The 19,053-nt window shown below is 40.8% G+C and overlaps 2 protein-coding genes across 4 annotated transcripts in view; one reads left to right on the forward strand and one right to left on the reverse strand.

The window, feature by feature from the left end:
* Positions 1-19,053, forward strand: part of RB195_016176 (uncharacterized protein) — a gene marked incomplete at both ends in the record, with an annotated part of 32,007 nt that overhangs the window by 11,916 nt on the left and 1,038 nt on the right. For all 3 annotated transcript variants that reach the window (XM_064207212.1, XM_064207214.1, XM_064207213.1), the window contains 17 exons: positions 117-240; positions 297-417; positions 2,031-2,094; positions 2,161-2,245; positions 4,457-4,567; positions 4,620-4,820; positions 6,532-6,672; positions 6,729-6,850; positions 6,908-6,978; positions 8,044-8,174; positions 11,585-11,701; positions 12,646-12,741; positions 12,805-12,983; positions 13,414-13,548; positions 13,607-13,679; positions 16,100-16,194; positions 18,871-19,005. In XM_064207212.1, coding sequence (XP_064063093.1) covers positions 117-240; positions 297-417; positions 2,031-2,094; positions 2,161-2,245; positions 4,457-4,567; positions 4,620-4,820; positions 6,532-6,672; positions 6,729-6,850; positions 6,908-6,978; positions 8,044-8,174; positions 11,585-11,701; positions 12,646-12,741; positions 12,805-12,983; positions 13,414-13,548; positions 13,607-13,679; positions 16,100-16,194; positions 18,871-19,005 — 2,001 coding nt within the window. The remainder of the gene's footprint in view (positions 1-116; positions 241-296; positions 418-2,030; positions 2,095-2,160; positions 2,246-4,456; positions 4,568-4,619; positions 4,821-6,531; positions 6,673-6,728; positions 6,851-6,907; positions 6,979-8,043; positions 8,175-11,584; positions 11,702-12,645; positions 12,742-12,804; positions 12,984-13,413; positions 13,549-13,606; positions 13,680-16,099; positions 16,195-18,870; positions 19,006-19,053) is intronic.
* Positions 9,838-10,473, reverse strand: RB195_016178 (uncharacterized protein; the record flags this gene model as incomplete). The annotated part of the gene is made up of 1 exon (XM_064207216.1): positions 9,838-10,473. One exon carries the CDS (start codon positions 10,471-10,473, stop codon positions 9,838-9,840), a length of 636 nt encoding a protein of 211 aa, XP_064063097.1.

The following is a 19,053-nucleotide window of genomic DNA, read 5'->3' on the forward strand; positions in this document are numbered from 1 at the left end:
ATGGAAAAGAAATTTCATATCATGTGAATCACATCAGTGTACTTGTCATTTGCCATACGCCGACAACGTTCCAAGAGACTATTTTTGGAATATGTTTGAATTTTGGGACCCTTTAGAGAGCCAGATGGGAATTGGAAAGTATCGAAATTTCAACGCACACCTGTTATGTCTCCGTATCTCCTTGCTATATTTGTATCAGAATTTGATTTCGACGAATCCTACACAAAAAGAGGCGTGAGGGTAAGAATTCTATTGCCCACCTTTAGTTAAAACAGAACATGAGACTTCAATTTTAGTTCCGCGTATGGTCAGCTCCTGATACCAAAGAGAGGAGAATGTATGGATTAAAGACAGCAATCGCTCACATGGAAACTCTTGAAAAATATTTTGCCATTGAGGATGTCGTCATGAAACAAGGTTTGCAAAACTAAAAACCATGGAAGAAAAAAACCAAACCAAGGCATGGATTTAAAAAGAATGTCACCAAATGTCACAACAATTTTAAAAAAATGTTCGACAAAACAACAAAAGATGTGCGTTATAAATAGGAAACTTCCTCCCAAAGTTAAATTGGAGGAGAAAAACGTGCTTTTATGTGCAGATTAGTCACTATCATATTCGATAACAAAGGGTTTAATTAGGGAGCTCATGCGGTTTTAGGAATATCACGTAAGTGCATTGCACCATCAAATAGAGATCTAAAGAAACGTGAGGATTGTGAAGGCATCCAAACATGGATTCGGAAAGTTGTGCGAGCTCAGGCGCGAGCTTTGAGATCGACCCGCCACATATCAACAGCTAACGCATTTGATGTTAATTGAAAATGGTAGGTGACATGAGAAGTTTGAATTCATCACCCCACGAATCTGAAGTGGTGCAGATTTCAGGTGGAGTGTTCTTATAAGGGATAGCAGGTTATGGAGAGAAGGGTGATTCCGTCTATTTCTTCCTAATTCTCGTGAAAAACGGCCTGGAAAATGCGGCGTGTGCACACAGCTGGCGCGCTCCAATCGAACTCGTTGTGGAAGATAGGGCCGAGACACTCGAGGCCGTGTCTTCCGGGCCGTTTTTTACGGCAATTAGGAAAAAATGGATGGAATCACCCCCTCTTTTAATCTGCGATCCCGTATACGAATACAAGACATGAAACCCGTACCAACTCAGAATCGTGGTGTGATGCCTTTAAGGTTTTAAATTCTTCATATGTTTTAAATTAAAGGCATCACTCCAATCTGACGCGATATGGATTTTCAATGGTCAATGAATAAACAGGATCGTAGATTGCTGAAACGGGTGAAATTCTGCTCATTTCTTCCTAATCGCCGTAAAAAAAACTCCCCTGAAGATGCGACCTCGAGCGTTCCGGTGCGGTATTTTCTACAAGGACTTCTATTGGAGTGCGCCAGCCTTCTGCACGTGCCACATCTTCTGGGCCATTTTTTACGCCAATTAGCAAGGAATGGAAGGAATCTCCCTATTTCCCACAATCTGCGATCTCGTATGGGCATAACTCCCTTGAAACCCGTACCACCTGAAATTCGTGGGTTGATGCCCTTTACGACGGTGTAAACGTAAAGGTGAACTAATTGTTTGAGGATTAAGGTAATCACGCGCACGGCCAGCGCAGCCTTACAGTGTAGGAGAGGAGGAGGAGGTCGTTGCTATTGAGTTAAATCTTTGTTCTTGTCTTCCCAGACCGTTTTCACTACACCCGCCTCAGAGTTAAATTAGGGAAAAAGAAAAAAATTACTGATAAACCTTGAATCGAGAGAAGCTGAAAAGCTTGACGGGCTCGGTCGGGTTCCGAACGAACGACGGTATAAACGTAGAGATAAGATTCCATTGATCATCTGAACACAACAAACTTTTTGGATTGTATTGTCAGTTATTTCCAAGTTTTTTTTCCTAGATTCTCTAACTTGTACTTTCCAGCAATAATTCTTCTCTGTTGCAATGAAAATTAATAGGATATAAATAAGTTTCCATCCACAAATTGTCAAATTTTGGGAAGTGAAAATCACGATCTTCAGATTTGGTTGCACTAGAACGTTTTGTGGTAGGTGCGATGGAAAACTGGGGTTTAATAACGTTCAGGTACTCTTAATCATTTTTGAGTATTCAAGAATCACTATAATTGTTTGTTCACTATAATTATTTCAGGGAATTTTCGTTATTGCCTCCATTTTCTATTCATACGGAAAATTTACTACAAAGGAAAATTATAGCTCATGAGCTAGCTCATCAAGTAACAATTACCAGTTATTTGCATCCTATACTACTTATGTTAGCCCTATAAACAGTAATGTTATTTTTCTTATTTTCTTTTTTTCGATCTGTTTTGTCCTGTAGTCGCTTTCTGATTGCAGTTCCTTTTCCAGCCCATTACATCTGTTCTAGTGCGAAAACAGAGTTGGAAAATACTTCAAAAAATCCTTAGCGGCAAAGAAAAAAAGCTGGTGTAGTTTATTATATGCAGATTTTCCTACACTGTAGCTCAGATGCATCCAAAACAAGTTAGCGTTGACGAAGTGATAGTAATTCCTTTAGGAATTTGATGACTGATCCATCTTTCAAAGGAGCAAAACTCGCTAATCTCGATTCACGAACATCTAAAAAGCTTCCAACTTTTCCCAGTTTGTAAATACGGGTCCACAACCACCTGTAAACGGCTGGTATATTGAAATTGAACTGAGACCCTATAGATGCTACTTTTCTACCGTTTACTTGCTGTACATTTATTAGTGTCTTTCTTTGAAGGCATCACCCCGCGAATCTGAGGTGGTACGGATTTCAGGTGGAGTATTCGTGTACGGGATCGTAGATTATGAAGAGGTAGGTGATTCCGTCCATTCCTTCTAATTGGCGTAAAAAATGGCCTGGAAAAATGGAAAATGGAAAAATAGCGCGCCGGAAAGCTCGAGGCCGTATATTCCGGGCTGTTTTTTACGGCAATCAGGAAGAAATGGATGGAATCACTCCCCTCTCTTTAATCTACGATCCCGTTTACGAGTACTCCACCTGAAATCCGTACCACCTCAGAATCGTGGGGTGATGCCTTTAACAAGTATTTCTGCCACATTAACCAACTTCTCCTGATGTTTAACTACGTAGTAGTTTTATCAGCACCATTCCTTCATGCTCATTTAAAAAAAGAATATTTGAAATAGATTGTGTCTCGCCACACCACTCTCTTTGTTCGGTTCCGTTTAAAATTAAATTTCCGTGGTTTCAGAAAAACCGATTTTGTGGAGGTGAGTAGACCAAAAGAGATCCATGAAGTCCGATGTTATCAACTAGTTGCCATTTTTCTGACCTTAGCGCCCCGCTTTCCTTCCTCCCATTCTCCATTTCATTTTAGCTGGACCTCACACTGTTACCATAGACCACAGAACTGAAGTTATTTGGTAGTTATTTGACCATGGTGTGCAGAAGAAAAAATCTCAAACAATTTAAGAGAATCATGTTTTAGCATCCGTTCACAGTTCCGTCCCAACGATTGCCATTGGAACTAATCTCGTGTCCGAGCCACCTAATTTTACTCTCCAAGGCAAATGCGGCAGCTTCTCTGAATAATGAATGAACTTTGAGTCTCTCCTCTCAATTGCGTAAAGCGGAATACTCCTAGCATCACCCTTTCAATTGCGTTTTCTATAACGCTGATCGCATTCTCCTCCTTGTTAAACGCTTAGGTTTCTGAAGCATATACCAAAGCCGGAAGTACGGTTAAAGAGAGAAGCATGGGGCCGAACGGCTCGATCCTATTGTATACTCTGCAAGCTGCTGGTTTCCTCTCGTTTAGCTCGGTGGTCAGGTCGTTTATCATGTTCATTTACCGATCTAGGCGGTTTCTCATAAACATGTTCTTGTCCACGCTGAGGTGGAGACAGATTAGTATTTCACACCTTTCGTCGAATTCGCCCAACATTCGTTGCGCTTGGTTGATGCTTGATATTATCAAAACAATGTCATCAAGGAAACTAAGGTGGTGTAACTGCAAAACTTCAACTCAAATGAATGTTCAGGTAAAAATCGACTACACGCAATATATTTATCCCACCATTTGGTCCATCTAACTGCGTTTGGAACTGTAACTGAGGAAGAAAACTAGAAGAGAACATAGAACTACCAGTCATTCGCCGTTTCTCTCTTCATACCTCTTCATTCTCCTTCTAAATGCTTTCGCAATGCATTTGTTAGCAGTACTGCACATTATTACAATAGACCACAAAACTCAAGTTGGTGCTCACCTTGATTTGCCGAACAAAAATTTCAAGTAAATCAGATGTGAACATCCTCTGAGATTAACAAAAGAAACCACTCAAATTTTGCCATGTTTTCCCATGGATAAAGAAAACGTGAAATTGCAAGAATAAAATAGCAATGCATTGCTTTTGAAAGAAAAAAAAACATATGTGAACAGCAGGAAAACCAAAAACAAAACTTAATAAAAATTTAGTGGTTTGGTAATTTGGTCACCATGAACTGGTGGGATGAGTTATGGCTCAAAGAAGGTTTCGCTAGTTACTTTGAAAACATAGAACTGAATGAGAACAGGGACATGCGAATTGTGAGTTGTTGCAGTTTTCTTTCTTTCTCCTGCTTCATGACATCTTTTCCAGAGCAAAACCGAGCACGTTACCAGTTTTAATTCTCCAATGAAGAAAGATTCCCTTGCTGCAAGTCGTCCACTTTCGTCTATTATAGACATACCATTGGAGATATACGGGTCATATGATAGCTTATCTTATTCTAAAGGAGGCATTATCATTGCCATGATCCGTGACGTTGTCGGGGAGCAAAACTTCAGGAAAGCATTGATTGTATGTTCTCTTTTTCGTTGAACACGCTTCATTTGTTTTGTAGAAGGTGCAGAGTTTGTACAAAACATTAGAACAAACTCGGCAAAGGACTTATGTGATTAATACAATCTCAATGATATCAAATAAGCTTGGAAAACAGTAGCCACTTAGAAGTAACTGATGCTTTATTTAAACAGTCATCTTTTAAATTGCAGTTTCTTAGTGAGTTTAATTTTGAGTGTTTCGTTCTAGGTTCTAGGTATTCACTTATAGGTTTTCGTTACAAAAACATCCCCAGTAAATCTGTGTCAATGGTTTTTTTCTCATATGCAAGGATCCCTCAGGGTGACTTAGAAAGAAGGTATTCCAAACTAGTTGCAGCTGCATTTTTTTCTTTCTCCAAGCTTCGTGGTTATACCTAGTGCGGTCGGTAGCATCTGGCTCAAGGAAGTTCAAGTGAACTGATTACGACGTCACGAGCGGGAATAACTATGCGAGAATCAAAGACTAGTTAGCCTGTTTCTGACTTCTCGGAGTATTTCAATGTCCCCTGCGGGATCCTTGCATATGAGAAAAAAACGACTGACACAGATGCACTGGGGACGTTTTTGTAACGAAAACCTATATGTAAATACTTAGAACCTAGAACGAAACACTCAAAATTGAGCTCACTAACAATCTGCAATTTCAAAGGTGATTGTTTAAGTAGAGCATCAGTACAGAGTCAGATTTTGAAGATTTAGTTCATTTTATGTGGGATCACTTCTCTAAATAATTATTCGAATACAGCATCACAATGGTGCGCTAAAGAACGGTTTTACCAAATGCGGCATAACTCGGAACGCTATTTCCAAAAAAATCCAATTTGCAAAGTCGTTCAAGTAATGGTGAACTGTATGGAAATGGTGACTTACAGTAGGTTGGAAATGCAGGTACATACAACAACAGCATGACATCAGTAATGTAAAGGACATGGAACGGAAATGTTCTGTTCAGTGAAGTCCAACAGTAATTGATAAGACGTTTACAAGCTTTGTAGGTAACCTTTTTTTAAAGACATTCATTTTTCCTACCTTTAAAGGAATCACCTCACGAATCTGGGGTGGTGCGGGTTTCTGGTGGGTTATGCCTATGTGGAGTCGTACGTTATGGAGAGAAGGGTGATTCCGTCTATTTCTTTCTAATTTCCGTAAAAAAACGGCCCGGAAGATACGACTTTGAGTGTTGTGGTGCGCTACTTTGTACAACGAGTTCGACTGGAGCTGATCCTCCGGACCGTTTTTTACGGCAATTAGGAAGAAATGAAAGGAATCAACCTCCTCTTCATAATCTACGATGCCTTATAGGAACTCTCCACCTGAAATTCGCACCACCCCAGATTCGTGGGGTGATGCCTATAAGCTCAAAAATGATGTGCACGATAAACTTCGCCTCCAAACTGGTCATCTAAACTCCCGTTGTTCTTAAAAATGATCGAGCTGACATCAGTAACCCCTTCATTAACCTCGACCGCGTTCAGGAGTTCCACATTGGCTGCTCTTTTCGCGAATACTACGAAAAGCAGTAAATTCTTTGTGAAACATTCTGACCAACGGGTTAGAAGTCTTCCTGTACCGCGATAATGTCGCGTAGAATCAAGTGTCTTCGATCATCAACTCATTGTTGCAGGAGCATGACATTATTTTACTCGTATTCTTATAGAACTGTTGATACAAGCCTAAACCGATTTCAGCACTACCTCAAAAAATTCTCCTTCGAAAACACACGCGGCGATGATCTCTGGGAGGCTTTCGACGAAGTTGTCGAAGGAGCTGAAGGTCCCGACGGAGGAAAACTGAGTATGGTTGATTTCGGACCTCAGTGGTCAAAACAGGTGCTTGGTTAGTATTTTCCCTATACTATACATATTTCGAGAAGAATTTACTGTAGATGGGTTTTCCACTTGTAACTGTCGAGCATTTTAACTCTACAACGCTGAGGATAAGGCAGGAAAGATACATGAAAGTCCCTCATGCAACTGAACTACGGAAGTATAGAAATTCAAAATACGGGTAATAACGACTAAATACAAAGGAAAGCGTAACTTTCACGATGTTAAACATTTCTAGGTACAAATGGGATGTTCCTCTATGGTATCAGTGGGATGACAAACAAGTATACTACAAGTGGTTAAAAAGAGGTGCTCAAATGTGTACCTTTTGCAATTTTGATTTCTTTTAAACACCCTTTTGTTCATTTCTTCCTGTGCGAAAAATGCAGACATTCTGATTTTTTTTCTTGTACGTATCAGTCTGAACGTCTGAGAGATACCGGTCTACCCGGCTTTTAACGGTGTTCCATCCACTCGCCATCGGTTGTCAACAACAATTTAAAGCAGGAAACTTTTTGCAAATTTCTATTTCGAATAAAAGTGGTCTTTGCTGCTACTAACCCTTTTATTCGCTTTTTTTTTTGGAAATAAAAGCAGCAAAGCAAAATTCTGCGGTCCTCATGTTAAATGTGGAATCACATTTTAAGAAATACTTGTTTGATTTCACATTATTACCTCGATACCGTCATAGAAATACTGGAAATCTGAATGATTTGTAAAAAAAGAATGAGAGTAATGAATAGACGAATAGATTAGATGGTTCCAAAAAATTTTGATGGTCCTCAAGATGACAAATCGGAAGTTAATTTTGAAGGCGAATACGTTCAACTTCAAAAACTTCAAAAACGTAGGATTAAGAGTTCGAAATAGGACCGTAAGCTCCAGGTGTTGAGTACCAGCCCTTAGCTGTTTGGCCATTGGATTGTTACTGTAGAAAGAGCTTACGGCAACGGATTTCGTTATCGTTGCGCCTCGCGATTTCGTGCACAATCATGACATGTGTAGTCATACCTAATCGTATTTTTCGGGAATACTTGTACCTCAGAGTTAGTTACCTCAAAGTGTACCATAAAAAAGCTCTGCCATAGACTAAACAGTGCTTCTCAACAGATCAAATTCTGAAAATCTCATTCTAACATTTTGAGAAGCACAAACCATTAGGAGCACTATTAGAAACAACAGTAACATTGTAACTTTACATTGTTATTTCATGCATGCTGGTTATCAAGATATCCGTATGATTCAGAATCAGCAGAACCAGGTAGTCAATACATTTTTTCCCTAAGAAAAATTTACCTGGAGGCGCTTTTAGTCAACATTAGAATGAACAAAAAACAGTAGTCGAAATAATCTTTCCTATAAGATGAATTGCAGAAGAGCCGTTGTATTTGGATCGCAAAGATGCCCCCATTGTCATAAATGTGGACAGACGCGGATATTTCGTTCAAAACTATGATTCTGATGGTTGGAAGCGCATTATAAGACAGTTCGATGAAAACCATAGGGTAAGTGTCTTCTTGAATGCAGTGTTGTCAAGCAACTAGCATGAACGTCCGACTAACGCCGAACCTCAGACTTCTGGTGGTGCTCGCTTCTTTCGCTTCAGTGATTGATGAAAATTCTAAAAAAGTAGCACTCTCTTCAAATTTATACCCCATAATTGAAATTGTTTTTAAACAGCACCTTCACCGCTCTTTTTTCAAAACTGTCGGCATGAAAAAGTTTCACAATTTTGTTGGTAAAAGTGTTTGTACTACAGTCAAAGAATACCCAAACTTGATTTTACGACTGTAGCCATCGATGCCGCTGCTAATTTTAAAATAAAGAATTAGTTTTATTCATATTTCCCATGACAATTCTTCACCGCCACTATAAATTACTGGTGCCAGCGCACCAGTGCGAAGCGGGGAAACCTTACACCGTTTTAAGGCTTTCTAGCTCTGGCGCATTAATTCGACGATGGGATCCACCTGTCTCTGCATTCTGGGATTTCGTTTCGTATCATTCAATCTTGACAGACTACGTTCGTAACCAAACAAGATGATGTTTCAACGTTGGAACATGACAAAACAACCAAATCTTTTCATATTCAAAACTTCTTGCTGTTATCTACTAGGCCGTCGTACTTTTAATCCATAACAATTTTGAACGTCCTACCAACTTCAACTGCTGTAGCTCCACTGCTTTTTCTTGTGCTTGCTTACATCTTTTATCTGATACTTTACTTCAACAAATCTCAACCGTAGAGGTAACTCAAAACAAGCAAAGAAAAAAATAAAAACTGCAAAAAAAAGTCTTCTTCATTCAATCACTACTTTTGAACTATTATCGTATTATCTATTATCTATTATTATCTATAGTCTACTATTATCACCACACTGTTTTCGCGTTCAGTGAATCCTAGAGGATTCGCAACAACGTGACTTCGTACTGTAATCATTTGATGAGGCATCCACTCGTCTACACTTGGCGAAATGGTGAAGCAAGAAGGCAGCTGATATATGTAGATGATACTTTGGCGGGAAGTAAAGGGAAGTATCATCAGGAATGTGTTTGCTTCTGAATGTTAAGATTTTGTTGGAAATCAATCCGCAACCACATTGACAACTTCTAATCAGGGTTTCGGATGTGCAACGATAACTAGTGAATATATTAAAGGCCTCACTCCGCGAATCTGAGGTGGTACAGATTTCAAGTGGAGTACTCGTACACGGGATAGTAGATTATGGAGATAGGGTGATTCCGTCCATTTCTTCCTAATTGCCTTAAAAAACGGTTTGGAAGATACGGCTCCGGGCGTTCTGGCGCACTACTTTCTACGAGGAGTCTGAGTGGAGCGCGCCGGCCTTGTGCGGTGCCGAATCTTCCGGGCCGTTTTTTTACCGCAATTAGTAAGAAATGGACGGAATCACCCTCCTCTCCATAATCTTACTTAGATACTTAGATGGCCCGTCTTCACTGGACGTGTGGGCCTCAGCATCTCTTCCACTCGTTTCGTTCCCTCGCCATTGTCATCCAAGATGTTCTCAAGTTTCGTGAGTGACGTTGACGAAGTCCTTGAGCCATATCCAGCTGAGCTCTCAGCTGGTCCATCCGTGTAGCGAACACGTCACCCCATCTCACTGGCGATCTCCCTCGGGGGGCGTTTAGCGTCCCTTGGGATCCACTCTAGCGTTCTTTTAGTCCATCTATCCATCTTCTCATGATGTGACCGGCCCATCTATGTTTTGCTTTCGATACATATTCCGATGGGTCGCGAAGACGTGACATTCCTCTTAAGTCAGAGCTGCGAAGACCGGCTAGGTGTTGTGTTCGCCGGTTAAACTTCAGAAGACATCTCTCAAGGGCTCTGTGGGTAGTAAATAGCTTCCTAGTGGCAGCGGTGTCCGCCCACGTCTCCGCTGCGTAACAGAGCGCTAGAAGAACTGTCGAGTCGAACACATGGGCATGAAGATCTTGGTCCGTCAGTTGGTCCGTAGCTTCCCTGACGGCTGCGAATGCTACCCATGCTGCTCTCATTCTTTTATTCAGTTCTTCCTTCAAGTCGTTTTCCATGTTCATAGAACGTCCAAGGTATACGTATGACGAAGTTTCCACGATTTGGGAGCCTTCAAGTTGTACTCCTCCGTCCTCGCAGTAGGTGTTTTTCATGAACTGTGTCTTCTTCCTGTTTATTCGCAATCCTATTCTCTTCCCTGCTTCGTTCAATTCGTTGAGCATCGTTTCTGCTTCATTGGTTTCTCTTCTTGCTCGAAAAGAGAACGATGTCGTCCGCGAAACGAAGGTTCGAAAGAAATCTTCCATCAACACGTATGCCCCATTCTTCCCAGGATAGTGATATCATTATCCATTGCAATGCAGCCGTTAACAGCTTCGGCGATATAGTATCGCCTTGTCGTACCCCCTTTCCAATGGGTATGGTGAGAGGGCGGTGGAAAAGCTGTATCCTAGTCGTGCATCGATCGTAGCAATTGGCTAATGTCCTCACATACGACGCGTCCACACCTTGATCGACCAGCGCTGACAGTATTGCATTGGTTTATACGCTGTCAAAGGCTTTCTCATAGTCGACGAAGGTCAGAACAAGGGGCAGGCGGTATTCTTGGCAAACCTCTATGACCTTCGACACGGTCTGGATGTGGTACAAGCAGCTGAACCCCTGGCGGAATCCAGCATGTTCTTGAGGCTGGGCTTCATCCAGCGTCCTAGATATGCGCGTGAGGATGATCTTGGTGAATACTTTGTATAACACGCTCAGCAAGCATATCGGACGGTAGTTCCGAAGGTGCACGATCGATCGGAGGTTCGACCTAGTACCCACCAAGCCTCTCATCTCCCGCTGACTTCACACATCGGCTAACGCCCGCAAGTCATTGTATAGGCCATTCACACGTTCGTAAACCTCAAACGATTCTGAATTGAAGTGAACGTGGGGGCGCATCCCAAGCGAATTACGCCAGAAACTTTATCCTTTATCCTTTAATTTCATCGACATTCTGCGCCTGCGGTAGAGCAGAAACTAGGAGCATATTACGTATAAAAGGATTTTCCTGAGCCAGAACTCACTACCTAATTAAAAGGTGGATATATAATAGCTTCGATTTGTTCGCCTTGCAGATGACAAAGTGAGGTATTCAGTCAGGGAGTGGAGGGAATAATGAGTTTGGTAAGAAAGAAGTTTGTGTTACCACAACACAAAATTCGTTCTTAAAAAATGAAGTTCAAGCCTTTCGCGATTTTTTTTCAGAAATAAGCTTGAACGCGCGCATTTTGTGCAAAAATTCATCATTATAATACGGATGGGAAAGCGAAACATAAAGCCTTCAAGTATACGAGTCAGGGACGAAAAATGCAGTCAGAACGAAAACTGGGTCTCCGGAATACTTATTTGGAGGAAACTCTTTACTATTTATAGGTTTACAGCTCACACACAAGATATACAGTTATCAGCGACGCCTTCAATGCTGCTTTAATTGGTCGGCTAGACTATAAAACTGTATTCGCACTGTTGAAATATTTATCTAAAGAAGAGGTAGGTTAGGTTTTTAAAATTGATAAGCTAGCATTTTCTGTTTGCTTGCACTTCTCTGATTGAACATCTGAATATAGGCGTTTGAGAATCACTGACACTCTTTTCTGCCAGTGAGCATGAGGAGTAGGGCCAATGTTGATAAAAATGGCAGCAATCACAATTTGAAAAAATAAAACAATTGAGTAACAGTGTTCGATAAGAGCGTCAGTCTTTTATTAAAATGAAGTACAGTATCAGTATCGCTCCTCTTCGAGTTCGTAGTGCATGGAGTAGCAATTCAATCCCTAAAAATTATAGATGTGTATAGTCATTGATAAAGCCGTAAATCGAGCAAATTGCAACAAAAAGGAAATTGCGAAAACCATTGCCTCATCGAACAACGGTGCGTGGAAAGTACTGTGATTTGCGAGATGGTAGGAAAAAGAAGAGACAGAAGATTCTGATTCTTTCGTGCAAGAAATGCTAACCCTGTTCTACAAAGAAACACGGCTTGCTTTGCAGCACAGTTTGAAACATTGGGGGAACATACTTGAGCAAAGGAGCAAGTATATCAGTTGGGCCACCTACATTGCTTAGGATAGGACGTACATTGAATACCTCTGGATCTTCTGGGAGAAGAGAGTATATGTGTTTTTGTAAGCACGTATAGAACCGGGCACGTTTTTCGTGACTCGTGTTCATTATCTTATGTAACGTCGCTGCCTTTCCGGTTTCGACACACACTCTACTGAGATGGCGACTTTATTTTATGGACTCTTCACGCGAAGAAGAGAGGTAGAATGTAGCATCCAAGTGTTTCTGAATGATAACCGTGTCTAATTCGCGTGATATAACTACGAACTCTCCTCCATTATCGCTGTTAATGACCTGCTTAAAAATGTTAAATAATAATGAGGACTGTGAACAATCCTGGGTCTTGCTTCACATTGACAATCGAATCATAGAATGATTTGGTGTGGGAAGCGGTAACACGAGGGCTCGATTCTATAAAACATTTCTTTGGTGACAAGAGCGGAGAAAGCGGAAGAAAGTGGGCTGACGTAAGTGTTCGCACATATTTGGACGTTGGTACAGCAAACCATTTAAAAACACATATACTTTAGCTTTACTCCAACAAGATAATGGAAAGAAGGTACACGAGTGTGTACTCTGAGTATATAAGCGGTGAATTCGAAACACATCGAAATGGTAGTAGACCACTGTACCAAGCTGTAGGATACGGGAAAAAGAAGCATGACAAGAGTATCTCTGAAATGTCGAGATACTCATCTTCTTTAAGACTGTAAGTTAAGTTACGTGTGAAGACGGAATTGGTTGTTTATTATTATAACTTGTCAAAACTTCTACTAGTGTCCAGTTTAAAAAAAACAAATGGATTACTGTAAGAAGCACAGTTACCATTGGACAGCGATTTTCCTCGCAAAGGAAACTGCAGTCTTGCTGAAGGCGATAGCGATACTATTTAAATCAAACAACAGTTTCATTCCAGTTTTTTAGCTCCTCACTGCATTCTGACGACCTTTAAGAAACAAATAGCAAAGAAAGAAAGTCAAAGAAAGGTCTGAAAAAATTGTACGTCTGGGAGAAATCCTCCCGTGACTTTAGCTCGGTTGTGTTTTTCTCGCAGTAAGAAAAAAAAGAAAGATGGAATTTCTAGTCAACCTCCACAGCAACTAGACTTGGGCCAATAGAGACCTAACGAATGTATTTAGAAAATTTGCGACGTCCGTGATTGAGTCGTACTGTGAGGCTGGATCAAATAACTGTTCATCGACTTTTCAATCACTTTTTGAAAAAGAAGTTCTTGAACGGTGCAGCAAAGGCAAAAAAGCTAGCCAATGTGTCAGGTTGTTAACACTAGAGTATATTTACTGGGTTTTTTTCTTTTGAAAATGTTCACTCTAGGATTCCGAGGCATCTTAGAAAGTGCACCTACTGCTATGGAGTGAAGCGGATAGGTAGTGCTGCGATAGAGAAGGTCAGGTGTTCTACTTATCTTAGCAGATTCTGCTGCTGCGCCTTTATGTACATTCCATTAAAAAGACAAACGATAAAATCATATGATCCGTACAAGCTTTGTTACGGGAAGCTGAATCGTATGTATAGTTTTATCAAAACGATCTAAAGCTTGGTGCAATTGTGCAAGCGGCGCACTGGAAACATTGCGTTGGAGCCAGAAGCTTCAACGTAGGTTAATTGTTAGAGGCAGCATATTATGAATTAGACGATATTGGGATCTCTATTGGACAATATAGAGGTCGCGTTAAAGACTACGAGTATGTGTTTGACAACGCTTAATTTTCCCTAATCCTCCTGAAAAACGTTGTGGGAAACTACGTTAGTTCCTACAAAGTACGTCAGAGCGCTCTATTTGAACACGCGTTGCGCAAATGACCGAGCGATCGACAATCAGTCGCGTCTTCTTCAGCGCCTATTCATAAAAATCCAATGAATTGTTTGCCTAGGGAATCGGAGCGTGACGCATTATAACGCATCTCGTCGGGACAAATTCCACACAATTTTCGAGCACAGCAACATTAAGAGGGATTGAGCGGGGCACGGCACTACATGTAATTCACAGTGTGAACTCTAGGTAATTTTGGCCATTCAGACCCATCATCGTTAGGATGGGACGTTCTAACGAACTTTGTAAGAACTGAAGCGTTTTCCACGCCATTTTTTGGGATTATTAAATAAAATGAGCTCGATCATGCTTATACTCAAATCTACACCCCAGACTCCATATGGCTTCGCAGAGACCCCAACATTGTCAAGTTTGTGATTTGCTGAGTTTAACTCCAACCCTTTAACACCAAGCTCCAGAGCTTGCGGTGGTGCGTACACACGGCGCATAGTTTGAATTCGTTCCAGGCTTACCAAGAATTTTGTGCTTTCGTGCTTTACAGATTGGTATCAGTGTTGCTTGGGAGGGTGTATATGGACACAGGATTGGTACATTCTTCCATTCCATTCTTCGCTGAGAATTCCGTTATCTGTTTATGCTGCTGATAGAAAAGCTGTTCACGTCATAAGCTTAAATTTTGGTTCATAGTTCCACGTGAAGCACGGGTGTTCTTCAGAATGCTAAAAAATGCTGCTTTGAGAGGGGACCAAAGGTGATGCTAGCGTAATTGCTCCACACATGCATTGTAGCTCGCAAAACGAAATGAGAAGCAAGGGTCTTTAACAGTTTTACACTTTGCCCTTACAGTTACATCACCAGACATTACTGTTGTTAACTTACATTCATCACCTTGATATTCACTTGCAAACTTTTAGAATGAGAACTCGTGTAATTTTTCCGAAAATGTAAGAGGCTGAAAATGTGCCACGTCGTTCTGAAGCGGTACAGTGAAATGAGACTAAAGATATAGCCTAGGGGAAATTTTTTGATCCTATCGCTGCATTGCATTGGATTGTCGACAGAGCCGCACTTGGCGTCTTTCCGGTGAACCCTCTCACAATCTAGCCAGTGTGGAAAATAAACACTGACTGTAATCTAATGATACATTCGCACAGTGGAAAACTGCGTAGTTTCAAATGCGACCGCGTATTGTACCACAAATCAGGTAGCTTGGGCGTGTCTGCAGTATGTGTATAAGTCGCGAAGGTATTGAAATATTAATATCGCGTCTGTTATTTCGGCTGTTGTTTGTAGCCTTTTTCTCCTACTGCGTGAATTTCCGAAAAAATTCTTCCTCTTTAATGCTCACAGAAATCCAAATTTTCCGGTCTTATTTCCAACTCTGGGAGTGGAGTTGTATCGGGTGAGACAAATAAAAGTGGCGCCCGGAGAAAGGAGCTCCAGGTTAAAAAGAAACACATCAAATGAAAGGAGATAGTTCTCCCTAAAGTAAAGTAAGTCCCTTCGACCTAAAGTTACCTACAACAGGATGATGTACATCCCACTGAAACACCCCCCCAAACCCCCCAAAAATTTTTAAAAAAAATTTTTATAAAAAATTTAAATACACCCTAAACCCCCACAGGTAACCTGATCTGTCAGTGTGCGATTACTTCTTGTGGGCAACCTTCAAGGCTATGGTATATCGCGTAACAACCCTCATGGTCTTTAAAAACTGCAACAGAACATTTCTGATGAGCTTGGGGCCCTTCTTGCGGTTCAGCATCAATCTACCTGTCGCAACTTATTGGCCATGCGTTAAGAGACGAATGGTGGTCATTTTCAACACCTCCTATAATCAGGTAAGAAAACTATTTTCTTTCCTGTGATGTGTTGCTTTGTAGCCTGGAACTCCTTTCCCTTTTTGTTACATCCAATTATAACGGGTGGGCCACTTTTGTTTGCCCCACCCGCTACAACTGGCTCGCAATCTTTTAGCAGTGGTTGCGACATTCAAAAATGGATCATAGCAAAATTAGAGGGTGGTATTTCAGGTAAAGGTCTTATACAACAGCGAAGACAATGAGGAGGAAAAAGATAATCTTGCAAAGGGTTTGACATGCGCGAACGAAATTCAGGAGTTGAAGGCGTATGTTAGAACGGATTCTTGTTATGTCGGAATCTCCAAATTGTTTCTTTCCTAATCTTTTCATTGAATTCAGAAGTTGTTTTTGAACATCTGCCACAGTCTCATCTATCGTTATCGTTCAACAGTCAAAACTGGATACTTTTCAACTAAATTTTGCCTGTTAACCTCAGAGGGTGTATCAAAAAAAAAGATCAAATTTCAAATTTTAATTTTTTCAATAGTGAAGCTTGTTTGCTCGCAACTCTTCTTCAACTTAGGAACACAGAAGCAGAAATTTGGTTGTCTTATGTGAATCCGATACAATGGTGGGGTCTGATTCCTCTTTTCAAGACTACGCTTCTTTGCTGATTGTGCAGAATCTTTATCAGAATATGGAACCAATATTTTATAGATTTTGGATGTATACATGAACGAAAGCACATTTAGAGTTTTTGTGACGATGTTGAGTGAGCTTTTAAATTACTTACTATAAAGAAGTCTATTTGTAAATGAGGGAGCCATTCTCCAAATAAATAATAATAATCCGAATAGACTGGATGTAGCGATCTCGCCAGACCTAACGTTAGGAATTCACTTGTTAACATTGTGGAATGGAACTTTGCGCTGTTGCAAGGTCTATTTTTCTCCAGAAATAAAATCTTTCAAAATTTAGTCAATCTTTTTGGCATGATCTGTGTGCGTTTAACTTTAACATGTTGTCGACACCTCCCGCATTGGTACACCACATCGACTTTCGTATAAAGATCTTTAGTTGTGGCAGACCCTAGACTAAAAAAAGCAAACCACCCATCTAGGCACCTTTCTTTCTGCGCAATCAAGCCTCTTTACCACCGTAGACGGTCTAAGTCGGTAGAGTCTCCATTCCTAACATTATAGAACGATTTGAAGATAGGTAGAGTCGCAACTTGACTTCGTTGACGATGGAATTCGGCTTTAGGCACTTCGTGAAGAAGTTGAATGAAGCATCTTTACCGAATATCTCTCTCTTAGCTCCCGTTGCTCTTCGGTATATAGTTTTCTCTATCGCCACCCATCCTGTTTGTTGTTGGAGGTCTCGAGGAGATAAGATTTGCTTGCAGCCGTGCTAAATAGCTCCACTTCAAACGATGACGTACATCCGGCTAGGGTTCAAACAGCGGCAATTGTTCTTTAGTTCATGCGATTGCACAGGCGAACTTTCTCGGAGCTACTCTATCGGCATTGAGAAGGCGGCCTCGATAAGGAACGGTGCTTTGAAGTCCGGAAAGGCTAACTGCATAGGCTTCGAGTGCCGCTGCTACATTTCGATCACTCTTAGACGACGATCACCTGATCAGCCGAAGATCAGCTTTAACGAAGGCAGTTCGCTCATCGCGCCTTATATTCTACAATTTTTGATAGCTTCTAGGGTAATCCGCTCAAAACCCTCGTACATAACACGCAGCCATGAGATTCCTCGATAGGTCCTAAGTTTCTTGACGGATAACTTCTTGTAGAGGGGAATTATGATAGCGTAGCTCCACGTGTCAGTTATCTTCTTCTCGGTTCATATTGAACAGATAATCTTCGTCATTTCAAGATCCCCGACGAAGAAAGATATTTTAGCATTTCTGCGTTTATTCCATCATCTCCACCAGTTTTTCCACTTTTATCTTTTGAATACAGACCAGAGTCTCTCACTCGGTTGGTGGTTCTTCGCCAGCCGCATATGTCGGTCTATAAATCTGCTCGAGTTCAGGAGCTGATGATGTTTGCCGGTTTAGCAAGGTCTTGAAGTGATCCTAATTAGTAGGCATGCTTCAAAGAGAGCCATTCCGTTTGCAGTGTTGAGAACCACTCAACATACTCGTGGTACACCCTTTCATTTTGCCAAATTCTGCTCAATTATGAACAATGTTTATGTATAACCCTATGAAATTGTAGTGCAGAAAATGTACTGTGACTGCTGTTATTCTGCAGTTCGTACAGCATGCTTTGCACTGATTCTATCCTCATCATCAGTTGCACATGTTTTGTTTCGCACAGTATTAATCGAATTTCTTTCTTTGTTTGATAATAATTCGTACAAATTGATAATCATAATTGTATAACGAGAAATATCCTCAATCAACTCTATCACTAACAGTGCAAAAATCTCTTTTCTCTTAGAGGTTGATCCGTAACTCAAGAGGTAGTATCGGATATAGATTCATTAGTGATTTTTTTCTTCCTTGAAATCGTCCTCCTCTCTTGAATTACAGATATCGAAACTCAAAAGTTGTTCTCCCGCATAGGAACTAAATATCGACATCTTCTCGAGCCTGCAAAACACCCGCTGCTAAAAGCTCTTCCATTCGCAGCAAGTGCTCCTCCGACATTCAGGGCTACATCTGAAATCGTCCGTTTCATCTCTAGTAATTCTGTACGTTGTACGTTGTTTAAAGAAGCCCTTTCATTATACGTTCTAAAATCCCTCTACTCAACATTGAATTCATCCCTCCTACCCTCTTCCTCTCCATCTTTCCCTGCCCTCCGTTTCTCCTTTCCTTACGATTCTCACGTTAGGAATATTTATATATAACGTACACTTGACCTTGATTGAAGGGATCGTAGCTTCTTAGCTCAGTAGCTCTGTAGTCAGACCACAGCTTTCATAGTTAATCTTATTTTTACGTGTAAAGTAGAACGTGATATAGAAGAAGGAATAGGAGAATTTAGTTTGCTACGACGAACGATTAACGAGACCGCAATAGAACAGATTGGTTTCGTATTTGCGGGAGTGGCATACAATCCGATTTCGCAGGAATTTTTAACCAACTTCCTGATCGAGAACTGGGAAGCAATTTATGAGAGGTGCGTGGATTCTTCCTTTCTAAAAACTAAGCCAAATTGATAATTTTC

This window comes from Necator americanus, chromosome V (genome assembly GCF_031761385.1).
Source record: "Necator americanus strain Aroian chromosome V, whole genome shotgun sequence".
Classification (NCBI taxonomy): domain Eukaryota; kingdom Metazoa; phylum Nematoda; class Chromadorea; order Rhabditida; family Ancylostomatidae; genus Necator; species Necator americanus.